Here is a 24,253-nt window from a genome sequence, read left to right as displayed (position 1 = left end):
AGAAAATCTAGGAAATACTCTTCTGGACATTGGCCTAGGCAAAAAATTTATGACAAGTCCTCAAAAGCAAATGCAATAAAAATAAAAATTGACAATTGGGACCTACTTAAACTAAAGAGCTTCAGCATAGCAAAAGAAACTATCAACAGAGTAAACAGACAACCTACAGAATGGGAGAAAATATTTGCAAATTCTGCAGCCAACAAAGGACTAACGTCCAGAATCTACAAGGAGCTCAAACAAATCAACGAGAAAAAGCAAACCTGTTAAAAAGCGAGCAAAGGACATGAACAGATACTTCTCAAAAGAAGACATACAAGTGGCCAACAAATATATTAAAAAATGCTCCACATCACTAACAGTCAGAGAAATGCAAACTAAAACCACAATGAGATGCCATCTCACACTAGTCAGAATGGCTATTAAAAAGTCGAATTGAACTGCCATTCAGCAATCCTATTACTGGATATATACCCAAAGGAAATGAAATTGTTCTACCAAAAAGATACCTGCACTCACATGCTTATTGCAGCAGCTGTATTCAAAATAGCAAAGATGTGGAATCAACCTAGGTGCCCATCAATGGTGGATCAGATAAAGAAAGTGTGGTACATATACACCATGGAATACTATGCAACCATAAAAAAACAACGAAATAATGTTCTTTGCAGCAACATGGATGCAGCTGGATGCCATTATCCTAAGTGACGAGTTCAGTTGAAGCCCAAATCTCAGCATCATGTAATAAATCCATGTAACACACCTGCACATGTACCCCCTAAATCTAAAATTTAAAAAAAAGAAAAAATAGCAGGAGAAAATTAAATATATGGTAAAATGGGTTTCCAATCTCAAACCCAAAATGAAAAACCAAAATTTTCACATCGCTAAAAACAATACGGCTTTAGTAGTGATCACCATTAGATACTGCTTATTTACTTGATTTGAACAACAAGGGCACAGCGTTTTTTTGTTTGTTTGTTTGTTTGTTTTTTGAGATGGAGACTTACTCTGTCACCCAGGCTGGAGTACAGTGGCACGATTTTGGCTGACTGCAACCTCCACCTCCTGGGTTCAAGCGATTCTCCTGCCTCAGCGTCCTGAGTAGCTGGCATTACAGGCGCACACCACCATGCCCGGCTAATTTTTATATTTTTAGTAGAGATGGGGTTTCACCGTGTTGGCCAGGCTGGCCTTGAACTCCTCATCTCCAGTGACCTGCCTGCCTCGGCCTCCCAAAGTGCTGGGATTACAGGCATGAGCCACTGCACCTGGCTGAATTTGAGAGTAACTTCAACAATGGTAAACAAATGTGAATGACTGTTGACTATCTCATCTAATAGACTTTTTTCAAATTTGCATTTGCAGTACCACAATGTCATTTTACCCAAGCAGGTCAACTATTTCATAAAATTATATTTTGTTTTCCTTTGACAACGAGAAAGATGTCATCTGTCATATTCAGAAAGATTTCTTTCTAATGAATAGACATTTGCATCTGGTATGATTTTTGTTTTTCTCATTAAAAGAAAAATCCCTGTGAAACAAGTTGGGAATCTAGACACTTAAGTAATACTAGATCCCTCAGTTCACTAACTTTTCACTTTTCATTCTACTCCTTACATTAGTAACTGAAATACACAACTCCAAGATTACTAATCTAGGTAGTTAGTCATCAACTATAAGTCCAATATTTTAACAGTTACAAATAGCTAAAAAGTTGATAAAATATATCAGACAATATAGGACATTTTGGGACAGGAGAAGAAAATAAACCTGGAAAACCTAGTTACAGTGCTTTGGTAGAATAAGCCTTATGTCTAGAGTCAGAGATCTGGCTTTAAGTCTCAGTTCTACTTGTGCTTAGCTGGGGAATCCCTGGAGAAGTTACCTAATTTTTTAGTGATGTTATTAATGACTCAATTAAATAGCATCAAAAATATTTTTAAGCATTTAAAAATGCAATAGTCCGGGTGTGGTGGCTCACACCTGTAATCCCAGCACTTTGGGAGGCCGAGCCTGGTGGATCATGAGGTCAGGAGATAGAGAACATCCTGGCCAACATGGTGAAACCCCGTCTCTACTAAAAATACAAAAATTAGCTGGGCGTGGTGGCGTGTGCCTGTAATTCAAGCTACTCGGGAGGCTGAGGCAGGAGAACTGCTTGAACCAGGAAGTCAGAGGTTGCAGTGAGCTGAGATCATGCCATTGCACTCCAGCTTGGCAACAAAGCGAGACTCCAACTCAAAAAAAAAAAAAAAAATGCAATAGTATCTGACATGTGGAGTTATACATGCAGACAAGATAAAGACAGAAAAATCATCCTGCTTTCTTTACACGTATAGAACTTAAAAACTTACTAGATTCCACCGTCATCTGGAGCAAACTATCAATAACATTAGACAGGAGTCCTTTACTGGATATTCTTAGATGACTTAATATTACTGGAACAGCTTGATATTCCAAAAACAAGGTTTTTTCTTCTTCTGTCTTCAAGTCCAAACAAAGAGAATCAAATGCCTGAGCCAGGTAATCAGCTGGAAAATAGTTATGTACAATCAACTGCAGTTTTGCTAGTCTAGGTGACAATCAGAAACAGAAGGTAAAAAAGCAATGTTGTTACTTTAACAAACTCAAAAGACAAACAGAAATTAAATAAGAGATCACAGTCTAAATTTAGATTCTAACTAATCTGTCAGAACTCAAATGGGGAAGAAGAGAGGAGACATTATGACACGGTAAATTTCATTTAGAATTTTCATGTTTTAACACCAAAATAACAAATAAGCTGCATTTTTTAATACTAAGGAAGAAAAACAATGTATCACACATGTTTATTTTTCCATATTTGATAACTACTACATGCTTCCAAAAACTTAGTATTTCTATCTCTATAATAGCTTTCTAAGATTATGTCTTTTTGTTGCTGCTTCCTAAATGTTTACCTACTTCAAAATGTAATTTATACAAACATGCTAAATGGATTTTAAATAAGGATTTGTCTCCTAGTAAAGCTGAAACAAAAGACCAAAGATAATTTCAGAAGACTGAATATGCTCTGGTGTGTCACTTTTCATGATACATCTGCCATTAAGAATGGCAGCAAGATTTTACCCAGGCCAGTGCTGTGACGACTCTTGAATCAGAATCCCTGAAACTTTCTTAAAGATGTCCCACAGATGGCCGGGCGCGGTGGCTCACGCTTGTAATCCCAGCACTTTGGGAGGCCGAGGCGGGCGGATCACGAGGTCAGGAGATCGAGACCACGGTGAAACCCCGTCTCTACTAAAAATACAAAAAAAAAAATTAGCCGGGCGTGGTGGCGGGCGCCTGTAGTCCCAGCTACTTGGAGAGGCTGAGGCAGGAGAATGGCGTGAACCCGGGAGGCGGAGCTTGCAGTGAGCTGAGATTGTGCCACTGCACTCCAGCCTGGGTGACAGAGCGAGACTCCGTCTCAAAAAAAAAAAAAAAAAAAAAAAGATGTCCCACAGATGACTGAGAAACCTGCAAGGCCAGGATTGGGAAGCACTAATTTAACGAGAATCAATGCAAATGAAGTAGTAAGATACTTGCATCATTACACTTCAGTACACTACACAACCCAAGTCCCTACTCTTACAACAGTCTTACCTTGTGCTTTTAATGTACAATAATCAAGTTTTCTAAAACTCTCCTTTCAAAATGTTATTCAGAGGAAAAAAAACCGTTCATGCTATCCAAGTAATAATTTTTATACTGAGATTTCTGTTTAAAGGAAAAGACTCAAGAGCACCATGAAATACTGAAAGTACAACAGAATCACCGTATTAAAATTTACTCTTTTGTAGCTTCATGTTGCATTTCTTCTTTGCTGTTTCAGCTTACATAATAAATAATTTAAAACCCTGGTTATTAAGAATGAGAAGTTTAGAATAACTTGTGTGAAGTGAAAATACATATGAAACTATTTTGAGAAAGTAAGATCTGTGTCTCTGGATCAATTATAGTACACTCCATTTTTACCATTGGTAGAATTTAGTTCAAGGAACACCAACATTACTGTACTTAATTTTGTGGTTTAAAAAAATTGTAAATAAATGTGTATTAAATTAAACAAAGTTGCTAGATTCTGTTCAGACTTGCCTTATTTAGAAACATCCTTTTTTTCTTTTTTTTTTTTTTAGCAACACCACAGGTAGAAGAGTATACACAGATGAAGCCTAAATGCAACTCTTCATAGGAATAAAAGTTTTATCACAGTGCCACCTACTGTATTTGACATACATTATTCTTAGTATATAATTTGACAAGATTAAACAGGTTGAATACTATACAGTTTTTAAAAATAGGCTGACTACTATATGGTATTCTTTTAAGTTTGCAAACTTTAAAAAATTGTCCTTGAGGATTAGAAAAACTGTATTTGGTTACTTTTTCACAAGTGACCTTATCTTTTAGGGATAAATCAAAATTATATCCTCATTTTAATTTTGTCTTCATTTTAATTTATTGAATATTTCAGACTTTCTAAAAACAAGAGCAATTTAACTTCTAAAAGAGTATTTTTAAAATTTTAGTTATCAATTATATCAAAGTTGATTTCTTTTTATAAATGCTATATTATTGAGTCTTTTAACAATGTCCTGGCAATCAAATGCAACCTTTTTATTTCCTAACAAAAGTCAAACTTCAAACTATTGATCTTAATCAGTATGAAATAGGGTTTTCCATTATTTTGTTTATATGGTAAATTTAAAAATGATTAGAAAGTCTTCTACAGAAACTCCCATCAAAAGGTGAACTCTACTGCCCACCCTTTGAATCTGGGCTAACTTTGTAACTTAACCAATAAAATGTAGCAGAAATGATGCTGTGTGAATTAGAAGCCTGAGGCTCAGCTACATACTCTTCACCTATAAACAGGCCCCTAGAGAGAGGCCAAGAAAGAACAGCATAACCAAGCCCAGCCCAGCCCAGCCAAATATCCAGCTGAGCTGAGCCCAAATTACCAACCCAAAGAATTGTGAGCTAGTAAATAAAATGGTGGTTGAGCTAAGCCACTAAGTGTCTGGCAGTTTATTAGGCAGGAATAAACAACTAATGTAGTCTAACAGACCTCAATTCTGATATCAAGTAAAACCAACTCTTAAAAGTTTCATAATAAGTAATAATGTCTATTGATAACAATAGTATCTAGTTTAAGACTTTATGCCAGACTTGCTAAACCTTTACATCAATTCTCTTATTAAAAAATAATTGTAGTGGAAATAGTAAAACAAACAAACAAAAAAGACCTTCCAAATACCACACAGCTAGTAGTGAAGCTAAGATTCAAACCTTAGTTGTCTGACTATAGAGTTGAAGTAACTACTACGTTATACTGGCTTCCTACCAAATCAAACCTTCCTATTAACTGAGAACAGCAACAATTCCCTACATTTCTCTAGACCTAAAGTATAAGCTCGCAACTTAAAAATACATAAATCTGCTTTGAGAGCCAAGTGCCAAGCAGGACAGGACAAACGTCCTAGTCCTAATGTACACATTATATATATATATATATATATATATATATAAAACATATATATAATATATGTATATATATTATATATTGCATACAGAAGACAGTTGGCTGGGGATGGCTGGTGCCTGTAACTCCACTGCTTTGAGGGGCCAAGGTGGGAAGACAGCTTCAGCCCAGGAGTTTGAGACCAGCTTGGGCAACATGGCAAGAGCTCATCTCTACAAAAAATAAAAACAGGTTATCTTAGATGGGCATTTGGGTTGATTCCGTGACTTTGCTATTGTGAACAGTGCTGCAATGAACACAACATATGCATGTGTCCTTATAATAGAACAATTTCTATTCCTTTGGGTATATACCCAGTAATGGGATTGTTGGGTTGAATGGCATTTGTCTTTAGGTCTTTGAGGAAATGCCACACTGTCTTCCACAATGGCTGAACTAATTTACACTCATTGTAATTGTTCAATGAACAATTGTACATTGAACAGTGTACAAGTGTTCCTTTCTTTCCATAAAGAAGAGTTGTATCTTACAGTTAAGTTTTATTTCAGAGATTGAGTATAACATACTGATCAAGTGTGCAGCTAAACTTTTTTATGCCTCAATTTCCTCATTTGTAAAATTACAATAATAATATTGACATCTCATGAACTGTTGTAAGGATTAAATGAGTTAATATATATAAAGTGCTCAGCCTATAACATAGTAAGTGCTATGTAGGTGTTTATTTCTTTGGTTATCTCAGGAAGTGCATGCTCTTAGGAGTCATAAAAAATAGGCTTAAGAAGGTAGGCTTCAGCAATTGATAGAGGCTAAATTAGGCTCTGTCAAATGCAGATTGTATAGTTTTGGCACAATTATCTACCTTTGTAAACCTCATCACTAATATGAGGATAATAGTATTCAGAGATAAGGTATAAAGAGCTTAGTATCTGTGGTGTTATGATATATATACATAGGTTTTCGTCTCATTAGTCTTTGTTATGTTGTTGGGTGTGTTAGGCCTCAGGGGAAGGTCTCTGACCTTCTCCTGCCCTCCTTTTACTTGGCCCAAGCCAGGACTCTAATCTTTCCTGGACTTTCTGATTGTGGGTCTTAACACCCTCCCCAGAGAGAGTCCTGCCCCATATCCTGGTGGACAGAATTGTGACGTCAGGAAGCCTCCATAAAAATCCAAGAGAAAGGCTGGGCACGGCGGCTCACGCCTGTAATCTCATCACTTTTGGGAGGCCGAGGTGGGCGGATCACCTGAATTCAGGACTTGAACACCAGCCTGGCCAACGTGGTGAAACCCCGTCTCTACTAAAAGTACAAAAATTAGCTAGGCATGGTGGCAGGCACCTGTAAGCCCAGCTACTCGGGAGGCTGAGGCAGGAGAATTGCTTGAACCTGGGAGGCTGAGGTTGCAGCGAGCCGAGATCACGCCATTGCACTCCAGCCTGGGCAACAAGAGCAAAACTCCAAAACAAACAAACAACAAAAAACAAAACACACAAGAGAAATGGGTTCAGAGAGCTTCCAGATGGCTGGACACATGGAGGTTTCTGGAGCGTGGTGCTCCAGGGAGGGGACAGAAGTTCCATGCCCCCTTCCCCTATACCTTGCCCTGTCTCTCTCTTCATCTACACCATTTGCAATATCCTTTATAATAAACTGGTTAAGCGTTTCCCTGAGTTCTATGAGCTACTCCAGCAAATTAAACCCAAAGAGGGGGTTGTGGGAACCCCAATTTGAAGCCAGTTGGTCAGAAGTTCCAGAGGGCCGGACTTGCAACTGGTGTGGCATGAGGCAGCCTTGGAGACTGAGCGCCCAACTTGTGGGATCTGACACTATCTCCAGGTGGATCGTGTCAGAAGTGAATTGGAGCAGCTTGTGTCTGCTGCTTGGTGTGTGGGGAAAAACCTCCACACATTTTGTCACAGAACTCTTCTTCTGTGTGGATGATTATTGTCATGTGGGAGTAGAGAAAAAACACAGTTAAAGAGTTTTCCCTAGACAGCACTGTGGTGTCAAAACTCACCAAGTGGCCGGGCGCAGTGGCTCACGCCTGTAATCCCAGCACTTTGGGAGGCTGAGGCAAGCGGATCACGAGGTCAGGAGTTCGAGACCAGCCTGGCCAACATGGTGAAACCCCGTGTCTACTAAAGATAGAAAAAATTAGCCGGGTGTGGTGGTGTGTGCCTGTAATCCCAGCTACTCAGGAGGCTGAGGCAGAAGAATTGCTTGAACCTGGGAGGTGGAGGTTGCAGTGAGCCGAGACCGTGCCACTGCACTCCAGCCTGGGCGACAGGGCAAGACTCTGTCTCAAAAAACAAAAAACAAACAAACAAAAACTTGCCAAGTATTATATATGCTGATTCTTATAGGAACAGTCTATTCAATATAACCAGGTATTATCTTTATAGATCTATATATACCTGGATTAAGCAGTTAATATTACATGTATTATCTAATGCATCTGCCTATTACCTAACACATTTGCCTACTTTCTCATTTTCTACTAAATTTATCAAATTTGAAACTGATGTTCCTATTTTATAAATAGGAAACATCTTCTTACTAGAGTTAGGTAAGTCTACTCTTACGATTTAAGAGTTTTTCTTATGTTTAAATGTTTAGTTCTCCCAGAATATTTTTCACTATATTTATATTTAATGATAAAGGATAAATAGCTGTATCATGACAGTGTCTGACAGTAGTTCTGAGGACCATTTTCTTTTTTGAGGCCATCAGGCTGAGGAGCTTGCAGCAAAGGGTATCTGTTAGGCAAGAATCTTGAGAGAAAGAAAGGGTCATAACAAGTGTGAAGGGAGACTAGAAAGTGAAGCCAGGGAGACGTGTCAGGGCCTGTCTGTGGTCTAGGGAGAGATGATGAAGCCACTGAAAAGGTCACGGAGAGTCACCATGGGAGGCAGTATTCCTGAAATCCGGTGGCCAGGGTGTGGAGGAAAGGGGTGGCACACAGGTATCTAGAGGAGGCTAAGGAAAAGGGAATAGGTGTGACCATCAGCTCAGATGGACATGTCCCTTGGATTTGTGTGTTTATAGTTTTCCCCATATTTTGAAAATTTGGAGCCATTATGTCTTGAAATAGTTTTTGTCTCCTCTCATAGACTCTAAATACATAATATTAGAATATGTGATTTTGTCTCAAAACTCACTGATGTTCTGTTTTCTTTTTTGTAGATTTTTTTTCTCTGTGTAATTCATTTCGGACAGTTTCTATTGCTGTGTATTCCAGTTCACTAGTCGTTTGTCTGCAATGTCTAATTCTCTCCAGTGTATTTTTAAATTTCAGGCATTGGGTTTTTCATCTCCAGAAATCTGACTGAAGTCTTTTTATCCCGTATCTTCCATGTATCCCCTTACCAGGCTCATGTTTTCCTTTACCTTCTTGAACACAGGAATATAGTTATAGTAACTGTAGTAAAGTCTTGTCCACTAATTCTATCATCTGTATCATATGATTTGACATGATTCTATGTTCTTAAAAAAATGACTTGCACAGGGAAGCAAAGTCATTAATTCAATACATAATATGAAGTGCCAATTTTGATTCATTTCTGGACTTCCTATTCCCATTGTCCTATTTTGATTTATTAAATAAATTATTAACTCATTTTGTATCATTACATATTAGGATTGTTTTAAAGTTGGCGAAGCCTCTGCCCCACTGTTGCTGTTTTACTTGTTTTAAATCAATGCATTTGTTGCAAATTTTTCCACATGAATTTCCCTATCACTTCCTCAACTTATGAAACTATATTAGAATTTTAACTGGTATTATACATTAAGCCATGTGGGACATCTTATTTTAAAAACACTTCGTCTTCATAGGCAGGAAAAATAAAAGTTCTTTATTTCTGACATTTAACTTCAGCAATAATCTTCATCAACCTATTCATTCATCCATTATTTATCCATATTCTTATGCCCTGTTATATTTCTTTGAAAGCCTCGATTAATATAGAGTCTCCATAAATTAATGGTTTTCTCTACTCCTTCCCAATATTCATACTTCATTTTTTCATGGCTCATTACAGATGTCCAAAACTGCTGCACACAAGTGGTGACAGAAAGCACCTAATTCCCTTCTATTTTACATAAATATCCCTTATTGCATTTTTGCCTTTTTTAGCATATTATCAGAAATGAACATTATATGTTATTAAATGATATAATAATGTATGTTGATATGTTATTTCAAACATCTTAAACGATAAATGATTAATAATTTTTCTTATATCAAATTGGATTCAAATTCTTGATACTAACATTATTTGATCTTTAGTGAATATACGCTTTAATGTGTGGCTATGGTCTGTCAGCTAAAATTCTTATTTAGAATCTATTTACCTGTGGGTATGTAAGTGTGTGTGCATTTTTTTTTTTAAGATTCAGAGATAGGCCTGTGGTGAACTTTATTTTGAGCTAATCCCTGCTTCTCGTAAGTGACCTTTCACACACTAACCACCTAGTCTATTGTAATTTTGAGAACCATAACCATAAGGTGGCAAAATAATTAAGAAGGCAGTTATATGCTTTTTTACTTCTTCATCAATTCCATACCATTGGGAGTAACTAAATAAAACATACTTCAAAGAAAGAAGTCAAATTATATGACTGTCATTGCCCATTAATAAAAACAACAATCTGAGTCATATAATTTAACAAACAGGGAAGACAGAAAGATGGTATATTTATTGGCTGACTACACTGGCATAACTCACTTTAACAAAAATTACCACATTTAATAATATAACCTTATAGCTAAATATTAAACACATATTAATTAGGGCCAACTTTGAAGAATTTCTAATTCATCCATTTCCTTATTCACTATTCTATATGAAGCACTACGCTAGGTGCAGGGTCATTATAAACAAGTTTTTTCTTCAGGAAACTTACAAGCTAGTGCAAGCACTGAAAAACATTTTCTGTAAAGGGCCAGATGACAGTATTATAGGCTTTAGGGGCCATACAGTCTCTGCTGCCAACTACTCAACTCTGTCACTGTAGGGCAAAGAGTCATAGATAATATACAACAAATGAGCATGGTTGTGGGAGAAAACTTCATTTACAAAACAGGTGGTAGGCCAGATTTTGCCCATGGACTAGTTTGCCAACCCATTCACTAGTGGAAAATAATTAACTAACTAGCAATTTCAATTTGATGTGACAAATACAAATAGATGTAGGCAAAGGTTGTTATGGCAATATGACCTAAGACAATCAAAGGCCTCTTGGCAGGAGGCAACAATCCAACTAATGACTTCAATTTCTCAAATTCAGCAAATAAAAGTAGCTTTTTATAATGTGTAACCATTATAAAACAATTCAAAACCTCATTCTGAAAACGTACAACGTATTTGATAAAAGAATTGCTTTAATATATGATATTCTCTACTGTTTCTCAAAATTAACCATAAGTACAATTGAAAGCTTACCTTCAGTGACTATTTTGAGAACAATTAAGGTTGATAAAAATCTCAATGGCAAATTGGAGCTCTTAAAGAAAGCAGCTGTCTTTGGTTTATTCTCCACAGAATGCTGTGAACTATCCTGAATTCCTTTAGTTACCACTCCTTGAAAAATGTCTTCACCCAATCTCCTCAATGTTGATGTCACAGTCGAGTGCTGTTAAAAATATGTACGATCTTAGTATATTTATTCATGTTCAGAATGTATCTTTTTTTTTTTTTGGAGACATAGTCTTGCTCTGTTGCCCAGGTTGGAGTGCAGTAGTGCAATCATGGCTCACTGCAGCCTCAAACTCCTGGGCTCAAGCAATCCTCCTACCTCAGCCTCCCAAGAAGCTGGGACTACAGGCACTCACTACCACACCTAAGTTTTTTTTTTTTTTTTTTGGTAGAGATGGGTCTCACTAAGTTGCTGAGGCTGGTCTCGAACTCTTGGGCTCAAGTGATCCTCCTACCGTGGCCTCCCAAAATGCTGGGATTACAGGATCATGAGCCACTGTGCCTGGCCAATACCTATTTTAAATATTAAATCAAATATATGTATTAAAAGTAAGTGAATCTGTGGCTAAAGTTGAAAATATGTAAAATTGGAAAGTGACAATTTTATCAACTTAAAAAATTATTTAAGTATGACTGTATATTTTTCTAAAACGTGTAAGAACATAAGATCATGCTATATTTCTGACACAGAGAAATATCAAGGGAACAGAGGTGGATACCTACTCTCTCAGTTGCTGATTGTTCCACCATCAATGAAAACCAGCTTATCAGGCACATCTTTCTGTGTTCGCTTATGAAATGATTATCTAGAGCCTCAGTCCCCTCAGCTAACTCTGACTACAAAAATAATAGCGACTCCAAAAACTTTTAGCAATTTCAAAACAGTAAAATACTGGGTTAGAATCATAGATAATTCTCATGGAGAATAAAACAAAAAAAAATGGGCAAAATAGAAATAGTAGCATGAAACTACCTCTAAAATAATATATGATCTAATGGTATTTGATTTATCTATTAAGACTAAAATGAGGCTGGGAGCGGTGGCTCACGCCTGTAATCCCAACACTTTGGGAGGCCGAGGCGGGCAGATCATGAGGTCAGGAGATCGAGACCATCCTGGCTAACACGGTGAAACCCTGTCTCTACTAAAAATACAAAAAATTAGCTGGGCGTGGTGGCGGGTGCCTGTAGTCCCAGCTAGTTGGGAGGCTGAGGTAGGAGAATGGTGTGAACATGGCAGGCAGAGCTTGCAGTGAGCTGAGATCACACCATTGCACTCCAGCCTGGGTTACAGAGCGAGACTCCATCTCAAAAAAAAAAAAAAAATCAAATGAAAGGAAAGCATTTCAAACTGTTGCAGATCAGAATGCTTAATTAACCCAGATTTGGTAAAAACTTAAAATTTCCTTTATTATGACCCAATTCTCCAATCTCATGTGACTGAGTTTTTATAGCAGTTTCCCCTGTCTGCATGGAAATTTGTGACCAACTGGTTCCTAACTCAGTATTGATCCTGCAATGTGGGTAAGTTTTAGCTTTTAAATTTCTGCATCTAAAATTAAAAATAAATCTATTGAGGTTTTGCAGGTGACAAAGGCCAAATGGTTGAGTGGTCAGACACACAAGCAGTGCAATCTAATTTAAATATATTGTCAGTACAATTTTTATATTATTAGAAAAAAAATACATGTGTTTTTAAACCTTTGTGTAAAATATAGAAAAAAATGTTCGAAACTCTACTTACGATAAGTGTGTTAAATGACAGGATTAAGGTAAACATTTTGTTTTTAAAATTATCTCTAATGCTTTACTACTACACTTTTATAATGAAAAAATAAACTTGAAAAAAAAAATGTGGGCTGGGCGCAGTGGCCCACGCCTGTAATCCCAGCACTTTGGGAAGCCGAGGCGGGCGGATCACAAGGTCAGCAGATCAAGACCATTCTGGCCAACATGGTGAAACCCCATCTCTACTAAAAATACAAAAATTAACTGGGCGTGGTGGCGCACACCTGTAATCCCAGCTATTCAGGAGTGTGAGGCAGGAGAATTGCTTGAACCTGGGAGTCAGAGGTTGCAGTGAGCCGAGATCGTGCCACTGCTCTCCGGCCTGGATGACAGAGCAAGACTCTGTTTCAAAAAAAAAAAAAATGTGGATAGTATTTGCCTTTAATTGAAGGAAAAGAGAAAAAAAATCCAAAAATAGCACTCTGGGTTGTTGCTGAAGCTTCACCTAAGGATGCTAAAACTTTTGCTGAAACAAATCTAGACCCAAAATGTCTAGTTTTCAATTTAAAATCACCCGTCATTCCAAGGACCAGAAAGATTTCAAACTGAATGAAGAAAAGACAATCAACAGCTGCCAACACCGACAGGACAGAATGTTAGAATTGTCTGACAAAGATTCTAAAATAGCCATGACAAAAGGAACACCTGCATATGCTTTTAGAAAATCTCATTGAAGACATAGAAAGCCGTACCAAAGAAGACATAGAAAAAGAACCAAGTGAATATTTCAGAACTGGAAATACAATAACAGTCTCAATAACAGAATGGAGAGGATGGAGGAAAGAATAACTGGAAAATAAAACAACAGAAAACACCCAACCTGAACAACTGCAAACAACCTGGAAAAATAACAAAAACAACAACAACCAGAACCTCAAGGAATAACAAAACATCTAAAATCACGTCATTAGAGTCCAGGAAAGGAAAAATCAGGTAGGGCTGAAAAAGCACTTGAAGAAACTGGAGGCGGTGGCTCACAGTTGCACTCCCGGCACTTTAGGAGGCCAAGATGGAAGATCGCTTGAGCCTAGGAGTTCAAGACCAGCCTGGGCAACATAGGGAGACCCTATCTCTACAAAACAAAAAAAATTAACCAGCTAAGGTAGTACATGACTGTGGTCCCAGCTTGAGCCCAGGAGGGTGAGGCTGCAGTAAGCTGTGATTGTGCCACTGCACTCTAGCCTGGGCAACAGAGCAAGACTGTCTCCAAAAAAAAAAAAAAAAAGAAACACATACACACATACACAAAACATGAACTTGAAGAAATAATGACTGAAAACTTCCTGGACTTGGCAAAAAACGTGACCAGAGACTGAAGAAACTAAACAAACACCAAACAGGCTAAAATAAAGAGATCAACACCAAGACCCATCATAGTCAAACTTATAAAAACTAAAGACAAATGTGTGTGAGAGAAATGAGACCTTACATATATGAGGAAAATAACTCAAATGACAGATTTCTTATCAGACCATGGAGGGCAGAAAGACTTGGCAGATTTTTCAAGTACTGAAAGTGAAGAACTGTCACCCTAGAATCTGATAGCCAGTGAAAATATCCTTCAGGAATTGAAAGGAAATCAAAATATGTTAAGAAAAACTAAGAGTTTGTGTCATCAGCAAACCTACTCTAGGCCAGGTGCGGTGGCTTATGCCTGTAATCCCAGCACTTTGGGAGGCCGCGGCAGGTGGATCACTTGAGGTCAGGAGTTTGAGACCAGCCTGGCCAACATGGCAAAACCCCATCTCTACTAAAAATACAAAAAGTAGATGGGCATGGTGGTGGGCACCTGTAATCCCAGCTACTTGGGAGGGTGAGGCAGGAGCATGGTTTGAACCCAGGAGATGGAGGTTGCAGTGAGCCAAGATCATGCCACTGCAGTCTAGCCTGGGCAGCAGAGCGAGACCCTGTCTCAAAAGAAAAAGAAAAAAAACTACTCTAAAGAACAGATAAAGAAGTCCTCTAAACAGATAGATAGGATATAATCAAAGAGGGAACTGTGGCACATCTGGAAGGAGAGAAGAACATAGCAAACAAAAATACGGGTAAATACAATAAACTTTCCTTCTCTTCTTGAGTTTTATAAATTCTGTTTGATGGCTGAAGCAAAAATGGTAACATTCTCTAATGTGGTTCTAAGCGTATATAGAAAAGGTTAAGGGATAAAAAGGGAAGTAAAGTTTCTGTGCTTTGTTCAAACCGGTAAAATGACAATACTAACAGACTGAATAAGTTATACATAATGTTGTAGTGAATGCTTATAATTTTATGTTGCCCTGGCATTCATTTTAAATATAAGTTGGACTTTTTCACCCTAGAAGCAGGGATCAGTCACTTTTAACACTGTTTCCAGTTCTAAATCCCCAGTTCCTAAATATGTTTGATCCAGATACCTGCCTTAGACAACTCCTCCCTGATGACCACTTCCCTATGGGATAGCTAGATGCAGCCCGCACAACTTGTCTCACAGACCCTCACACCTCACTATGGACTGTGTGAATATGCCACAGTGACTACTTCCTAGAACTCATGCCTGCTTGCTTTAAACTCAACAAACAAAACACTCTGTGAAAAACCTGTATGGGTAACATCCTGGACTCCAATAAGGGTACTTGCCCACAGGTCCCTTTCTCTCTCTCTCGCTCTCTCTCCCTGCCTGTGCTTCCTGACTCCAAGTATGTGGACTCCAGGTTTGCCATGTAACTCCCAGGACCTAAAAGTAATAAATTCTTTATTTCAGCCAGATGGGTTGGCTCACGTCTGTAATTCCAACAATTTGGGAAGCCAAGGCAAGAGGATCACTTGAGGCCAAGAGTTAGAGACCAGCCTGGGCAACAAAGCAAGACACTGCCTCTACCAGAAAAAAAAAAAAAAAAAAATTTTAATTAGCTATGTGTGGTGGTGAACGTCTGTAATCCTAGCTACATAGGAGGCTGAGGCAGCAGGATTGCTTGAGCCCAGGGGCTGGAGGCTGCAGTGATCTATGATCACCACTGCACTCCTGCCTGAGCAACAGAGTGAGACTCTGTCTCAAAAACAAACAAACAAGAAAAACCCTTGACTTCCAACTTCTATGACTTCTAATCATTGGAGGGGTACTCTCCATCTTAAAGATCCTAAATTAAAACAAATGTAATACCAAGAAGAACTATTAGAAAAGTTATACAAAGAGATACACTCAATACACTATAGATGGAGGAAAATAAAATTCTAAAAAATGTTCAAGTAACCCATAAGAAAGCAGAAAAATGAACCAAAGAAATGAAAAAGAGAAACAGAAAGAACCACCCAGTAGTTAAAAAAATAAAGTTACAGCTTAAGCCCTAACATTGATAAGTACATTACATGTAAATGGCCTAAAACACCAATTAAACACAGAGCTTGACAAAGTTTATTTTTTCTAAATCCAGCTATATGCTATTTATTTTTAAAAAAACTCATTCTAGATATAATATATGCAGGTCAAAAGAAAAAGACTGGGAAAAGATATATTATTAGAACATGAATCAAAGGAAGCCAGAAATCTCTATATTAGTATCAGAGATTTCAGAGGCAATGCAAATGATCAGAGATAGAGAAGGACATTATAAAATGAAAGAAAGGGTGAATCCACCAAGACATAATCCTAAATTTACAAGAACACAGTTACAAAATATGTGAGGCAAAACAGATGAAGGTTATAACATAAATCTACAATTATAGCTGGAGACTTCAACATTCATCTATCTCTCCACACTTCATAGAACAGGACAAAGTATCAGCAAGGATACAGAACAACTCACAAACACCATCAAGCAACAGGATCAAATTGACATTTATGCAACACTCTACCAAACAACAGAATACATATTCTAAGCCATAAAACAACCTCAACAATACAACTAAACTAGAAAAACAGAATAACAGAAACACAACAAACTTCTAAAGAATTCAAGGGTTGAGCCAGACACGGTGGCTCATACCTGTAATCCCAGCACTTTGGGAGGCCGAGGTGGGCAGATCACTTGAGGTCAACATAGTGAAACCCCATCTCTACTAAAAAAACAAAAACAAAAACACAAAAATTAGCCAGGTGTGGTGGTGGGCATCTGTAATCCCAGCTACTTGGGAGGCTGATGCAAGAGAATCACTTGAGCCTGGGAGGCGGAGGTTGCAATGAGTCGAGACTGCGCCAGTGAACTCCAGCCTAGGTAAGAGAGTGAGTGAGGTTCTGTTTCAAAAAAAAAAAGAAAAAGAAAAAAATAAATGAAACAAAGAGATGATCCTTTGAAAGATCAATAAAATGGAGAAACAGAAACTTCTAGCAAAAAAGACGAAGTAAAGAAAGAAAACACAAATTATCCATATCAAGAAGGAAATAAGGCTACCACTACAGATACTGAAGACATCAAAAGGATAAGAGAATACTATGAAAAACTCTACACACATAAATTTGCATACATTTGAATGGTTCAGTTCCTTAAAAAGCACAAACTACTACAAATCATCAATATGAATTACATAACTAGAACAGCCCTGTAACTATTAAAGAACTTAAATTCATAATTTAAAACCTCCCCCAAAAGAAATCTCATCCACACAGTTTCACTGGAGAATTCTACCAAATGTTTAAAGAAGAATGAACACTTAGTCTACATAATTTCTTCCAGAAAATATAAAGGATAAGACCCTTCCCAATTCATTTTATGAACCTAATATTGCCCTGATAGAAAACCAGAGAGTTCAAAACTACAGACAAATATCTCTCATGAATATAGAAACAAAAGTCCTTAACAAAATATTAGCAAATAGGATTTGCTAATATAAAAACATATAAAAAGAATTAAACACCACAACCAAGTGGGTTTTATTTCAGAGGCATGACTAATTTAATAATTCAAAGTCAATGTAATTCATATTAACAAGTTAAAGATGAAAAAGATCATGTATCAATCAATGCAGAAAAAGTAAAAAAATTCAACATGATTCATGATTTTTAAAAAACTCAGAAAAATAGGAATACAGGGGAACTTGATTGAAAGTATCTATGAAAATACTACAGCTAATATTATACTTAGTAATGGCAGAATGAATTTTCCTCCTAAGAGGAGAAACAAGGCAAGGATGACTACTCTCACCATCATATTCGACACACTGCTAGAAACTCTAGCTAATGCAATGAGGTTGGGAAAGGAAATTAAAGGCATACATATCAAAAAGAAAAAAAAAAAACACAACACTGTCTTCATTTGCAGATAACATGATTTTCTATGTAAAAATCCTGAGGAACCTTCAAGAAAACTCCTAAAACTAGTAAGGTCAGGGTTACAGGATACAAAATAAACAAAAAACAATTTTACTTCTACTCATTATCAATGAACATGTAAATATCAACAGTAAAAAGACAATACCAATTAAAATTGCTCAAAAAATTTAAATACTCGGACGGGCGCAGTGGCTCACACTTGTAATCCTAGCACTTTGGGAGGCCGAGGCGGGCGGATCACGAGGTCAGGAGATCGAGACCACGGTGAAACCCTGTCTCTACTAAAAACACAAAAAATTAGCCGGATGTGGTGGCGGGTGCCTGTAGTCCCAGCTACTCGGAGAGGCTGAGGCAGGAGAATGGCGTGAAACCGGGAGGCAGAGCTTGCAGTGAGCCGAGATCGCGCCACTGCACTCCAACCTGGGTGACAGAGCGAGACTCCGTCTCAAAAAAAAAAAAAAAAAAAAATGTAAATACTCAGCCAAAAATGTAAACAAGAACGCAGCAATTTTATGCTGAAAACTATACAACACTGATAAATCAAAGTTCTAAATAAGTGGACAGACATTTTATGTTCATAAATTGTAAGACTCAACAAAGGAAAGATGTCAATTATTCTCAAATTGATATATAGGTTTAACACAATTCATATCAAAATCCACGCAAGACATAGATAGGGAAGATTATTCTGAAATACACAGAATATATTCAAAACAGATATTGTGAAACAAGATCAAGAGGTAATATTAGGTGGAGTATTTCTTATAGATAAATTCCTATTAACCAATTTTACCTGTGCTCCAGCATCTAGCTGCCTTAGGGACCAATATATAAATTTTACAAAAGGCTCGTGAAGTTTGATATTCACAAATGGCATCCACTGTAGCTGCTCTGTCATCAGAGGCAAAAGCTAAAGATAAAATGATGGAAAATAAATATAGCGCCACTGCACTCCAGCCTGGGCGACAGAGCGAGACTCCGTCTCAAAAAAAAAAAAAAAAAATAAATAAATAAATATAAAGGCACAGTATTTTTAAATGTCTGAAATCAATTACCACAATTTACCAAAATTATCTTTAAAAACAAAACAAAACAAAGAGTTCTCCAACAAAAAACCTTCATTTTAAAACTATATGCAATACAATTTGGCAATATGTATTTTAGTTTTTATATATGCATTTTCTTTCATCCAGCAATAACAGCACATCTAGTTTAAGGAGATTAACCTACACAAAGATAATCTATGAACCTTAAATGATTAAATAAATTTACAGTATATATGTAACCATTAAAAATGATAACCTAGATTTATATTTATTGCCATGGCATATTCTGGAGTGAAAAAAGATGTTTACAAGGAAGCAAATGGAATAAAAATCTCATTTATATAAACTATATCTATATAAATTTATACTGAAAAAGATATATGAAAGGATTTTTTAAAATGCTGGATTTCAGAAACTGGAGTAATATTTACTTTTTTATATGTCTACATTGCATGCATATCTTAATATGCTAATTTATTAAAATATTTAACTGTTTAAGGATGTCTATGAACTTTGCTTCAAAAGTACATCATTTTGCTAAATGATTTCAGGACCATAAAGATATATAAAGCTCTAACAGAATATTCCCACTTCCGAGATACCAGCCTAAGAAAATCGATTTAAGAAGATCCCTCCAAAAGCCATGTACAAAGATATTTATTGCTACACTGTTTATAAGAGTATAAACCTGGAAGTAATTGTATAGCAATCAGGAAAATGGTTATGTCAACTGTATAAAGATTCTCCGGACTAATGATTATGAGTATATTGTGTGTATATACTTATATGTATTTTGTAAAATTTTCCGTATATTATGATGTTTTGACATCTTAAAAAACCTTTCCAGTTGGGGAGGGATTGCCCCTTCCTGGACCAGCCAATTATTAGATACAGCAAAGTGCTCAGCCTAGAGTATGCCTCTGACAGACAAATTAACCAATTCAGAGCCAGACCCCTTCTGTCTGGCCCTTGTATCCCAGCAGGTAATATTCTCTGCCGTAATCTTACCAGAGTCACTAGGGACCACCCCTAGAGCTTGGTACCGCCAAAATTATTCAAACTAGCCAATCCTATTTATTCAGCCTGCCCTGCATTGCCTTTCATGTGGAAACCACAATAAAGGGTCTGCCCAGTGCTTTCCCCTTGACTCCTGTCTTCCTACCATCTGACCACTCTGGTGTCTTAAAAAAAAAAAATCGAAAAAATTATAGACACCTCATAAGTTGAGAAATGTCTAAATAGTATTTTTATGGAATAAAATTTGGTAGCCATATATTCTCTTACAGTCATAATCTCAGTAAAATTTTATATAAACTTCTCCCCCCAACTTTTTAATAAAGACATGCATCAGTTAATGACAGAGATACACTCTAAAATAACAATAAATAGTAAATACATAAACCAGTAACATGGTTGTTTATGATCAAGTATTATATACTGTACATAACTGTGTGTGCTATTCTTTTACGTAACTGGCAGCACATGTTTGTTTACATCAGCATCACCATAAACATATGAGTAATGTGTTTTGCTACAATATTATGACAGCTATGATGTCACAAAGTGACAGGAAATTTTCAGCTCCATTATAATGTTTTCTTTTTATATTCTTTTTTTCTTTGCTCCATTATAATATCATGGGACCACCGTCATATATACGGTCTACCATTGTCTTAAACATCATTATGCAGTGCATGGCTGTATATTAAAAGGGATTATACACCATGACTAAGTGAGATTTATTCTTGCAATGCAAGGATGGTTCAACATTTTTAAAAACTGGTGTAATACACCATTTTAACAAAATGAAGGACAAAATCCACACGATTATTTCAACTGACAAAGAAAAAGCACTGAACAAGATTCAACGCCCTTTCATGATAAAAATACTCAACAAACTTAATAGAGGGAAACTATCTCGATATAATAAAGGCTATATATAAAAAGCCCACAGATTACACTACGAAGGTAAAAGAATGAAAGCCTTTCCTCCAAAATCAGGAACAAGACAAGGATGCACACCCTCACCACTTCTGTTCACCATAGTACCAGCCAGTGAAACTGGGCAAGAAAAAGAAATAAAAAGTATCCAAATTGGAGAAGAAGTAAAATCATCTCTCTTCTCAGATGGCATGACCTTATGTCAATCCTTAGGTCAAAAGTCCTAAAGATTCTACAATTAAAAAAAAAGTTAGAATACATAAATTCAGCAAAGTTGCTGAATACAAAATCAATACTCAAAAATCAGTTGTGTTTCCATACACTAACAATGAACAATCCAAACAGGAAATTAGGAAAACAGTTCCACTTACAAATGGCATCAAAATGAATACTTACGAATAAATCTAAGCAAGGAGGTAAAAAACTTACACACTAAAAACCACAAAACAGTGATAAAAGAATTAAAAGACACAAATAAATAGAATGAAATTTCATGTTCATGGGTTAGAAAACTTGGTATTATCAAGGTGTCCATGCTACCCAAAGCCATCTACAGATTCAATGTAATCTCTACCAAAATCCCTACAGCATTAATTTACTATGGTGAACAGTATAGTAGTTCTTCAAAAATTGAAAATAGAACTATCAAATGATCTAGCAATCCCACTTCTGGGTATATGTCCAAAGGGATTGAAAACAGGGTCTTGACGGGATATTTGCAAGCCTATATTCATATCAGCACTATTTACAATAGCCATGAGATGGTAGCTGCCCAAATATCCATCAACGAATGAACAGATAAGCAATACGTGGTATTCATGCATAAACAAATATTGTTCCACCTTAAAAAGGAAGGAAATCCTGTCACATGCTACAACATGGACGAACCGTATGGATATTATGCTAACTGAAATAAGCCAGTCACAAAAAGGCAAATACTATTATGATTCCACCCATATGAGAAATCTAATGCCAAATTCATTGAAGCAGAAAATTGAATGATGGTCATCAGGAGCGGGGGTAGGTGAAATGGGGAGTTGTTATTTAATAAGCGCTATGGTTTGAATATGTTCCTCAAAATTTATGTTTTGGAAACTTAATGCCCAAATCATCCGTGTTGAGAGGTGAGGATCTATTGGGAAGTGTTTACATCAGGAGAGCTCTGCCCTAATGAACGGATTAACGGCATAATAAAGGCGTGTGGGACTAGGCTCCCTTTCTCCTGCTCTTCCACCCGGTGGGCACACAATGTTCATCCTGTTTTTGCTCTTCTGCCCTGTGCCATGTGAGGATGCAGCAAGAAAGCCCCTATCAGTTGCTTGGACATCCAGCTGCCAGAACTGTGAGAAATAAATTTCTGTTGTTTACAGATTGCCCAGTCTGTTGTAACAGCACAAAACAAAGACAATGGGTACTGAGTTTTAGTTTCGCAAGATAAAATATTTCTGGAGAGCTGTTGAAGGACAATGTGAATATACTAATGAACTGTATACTTAAAAATTATTAAGATAATAAATTTTTTATGTTTTCATCACAGTTTGAGAAATTATATGGGTGGACCAGAAAAAGACTTACTTGAATAGACTTACAAATCTTGTGATATGTAAGGTATTTAACTATGGTTATTCATTATACTATCTGTAAGCCAATACTTTGAAAAATATTTGAATATATCATGTGTTATCATATCGCTGTTACCAGTGGTAAATTTCATTTGCTCTGGGGGACTTAACCATCAACAGTTCCATGAATTTTTTTATTAGAAATAGAGGATTAATATCCTTACTGGCCCTAACACATGGCAGTGAATTTTTTTTAATTTTTGAGCTCATGGCTGAGATGAACATTTTCTGAATAAGAACAGCACTCAATCATTGAACAGTTTTGGAAATTACCTTTTGCTGCACATTGTTCATTTTTCTTACTAGAGTCAACCTGAAATTACAAATCAAAACAGTGCTTTTATATGAAACTTACACTACAAGTCATTTCAACAACTGTTTGAATCATAATGTTAAGCTGCATAAACTTCCTTTGTTGTCAGATATTTTAAAAAGAGATGAGATCTCCATTCCAACAGATTTGCAGCAGAGATGTTTTCTGACTCCAAACTACAGTTCTAGCAGCATTATTTGAATCCCAATGCAAGTGCAAAACAATCTGCATATTTCAAGATCCATTTGACTGCAATTGAGGAGCTGCCAACTGACCTTCAATTGGAAGTGATTAATCTCCAATACAGTGATATACAAAAAGAAATATCAAGAGAAGAATCAAATAGAATTCTGTAAATGCTTTTCAAGTGACAAAGTCATATGCCTGTCTGCGGTCCCACTTATATGAGATACTTAGAATAGGCAAATTCATAGAGATAGAAAGTAGACGAGAGACTACCAGGGTCTATAGGGGAGGAAGGAATGGGAAGATATTGTTAAGTGGGTACAGAATGGTTTCAGATGATGAAAAATTCTTGAAATTGATAGTGATGATGGTTGTACAGCATTGCGAATATACTTAATGCCACTAAATTGTACATTTATAAATGGCTAAAATGATAAAGATTAAGCTATGCATATTTTACCACAGTGAAACAAAATCATATGCTCATGGATTGATGTCAATTATTTGACAATACTTAGTGTATAAAAAGACATTTTCAGGCCAGGCATAGTGGCTCATGCCTGTAATCCCAGCACTTTGGGAGGCCAAGGCGCGTGGATCACCTAAGGTCAGCAGTTCAATACCAGCCTGGCCAACATGGTGAAACCCCTGTCTGTCTCTACTAAAAATGCAAAAATTAGCTGGGAGTGGTGGGCACCTGTAATCCCAGCTACTTGGGAGGCTGAAGCAAGAGAATTGCTTGAACTCGGGAGGCAGAGGTTGCAGCGAGCCGAGATCACGCCACTGCACTCCAGCTCGTGTAACAGAGCGAGACTCTGTCTCAAAAAAAAAAAAAATTTTTGAAGATGATGAAATATGTAAACTCTCATTACAGATCAGCATTAACAGATAAAAACATGCAATTGATTCTGATGACAGGAAACATTAAGTAAAATGATACCCCCAAATTCTAGTTTCCTTATCATTCGATCTACTGCAAAAAGTTTACTCCACATTGGCTGGGCGCGGTGGCTCATGCCTGTAATCCCAGCACTTTGGGAGGCCGAGGCAGGCGGATCATGAGATCAGGAGATCGAGACCATCCTGGCTAACACAGTGAAACTCCGTCTCTACTAAAAATACAAAA

At 36.9% G+C, this 24,253-nt stretch overlaps 1 protein-coding gene across 1 annotated transcript; it reads right to left on the bottom strand.

The window, feature by feature from the left end:
• Positions 1 to 1,044: 1,044 nt before the first annotated feature.
• LOC116464362 (coiled-coil domain-containing protein 138-like) lies at positions 1,045 to 23,952 on the bottom strand. The gene is made up of 4 exons (XM_032147615.2): positions 22,902 to 23,952; positions 18,813 to 18,929; positions 10,954 to 11,143; positions 1,045 to 2,537 (listed from the first exon to the last, which is right to left on the bottom strand). The coding sequence occupies exons 1-4, from the start codon at positions 22,920 to 22,922 to the stop codon at positions 2,320 to 2,322; spliced, it is 546 nt and encodes a 181-aa protein (XP_032003506.1). The 5' UTR covers positions 22,923 to 23,952; the 3' UTR covers positions 1,045 to 2,319.
• Positions 23,953 to 24,253: the final 301 nt, after the last annotated feature.

The sequence above is a fragment of the Hylobates moloch genome, unplaced genomic scaffold, assembly GCF_009828535.3.
Source record: "Hylobates moloch isolate HMO894 unplaced genomic scaffold, HMol_V3 SCAFFOLD_487, whole genome shotgun sequence".
Lineage (NCBI taxonomy): Eukaryota > Metazoa > Chordata > Mammalia > Primates > Hylobatidae > Hylobates > Hylobates moloch.
The sequence above is the reverse complement of the archived record's forward strand: the minus strand, read 5'-3'. Positions and strand labels throughout refer to the sequence as shown.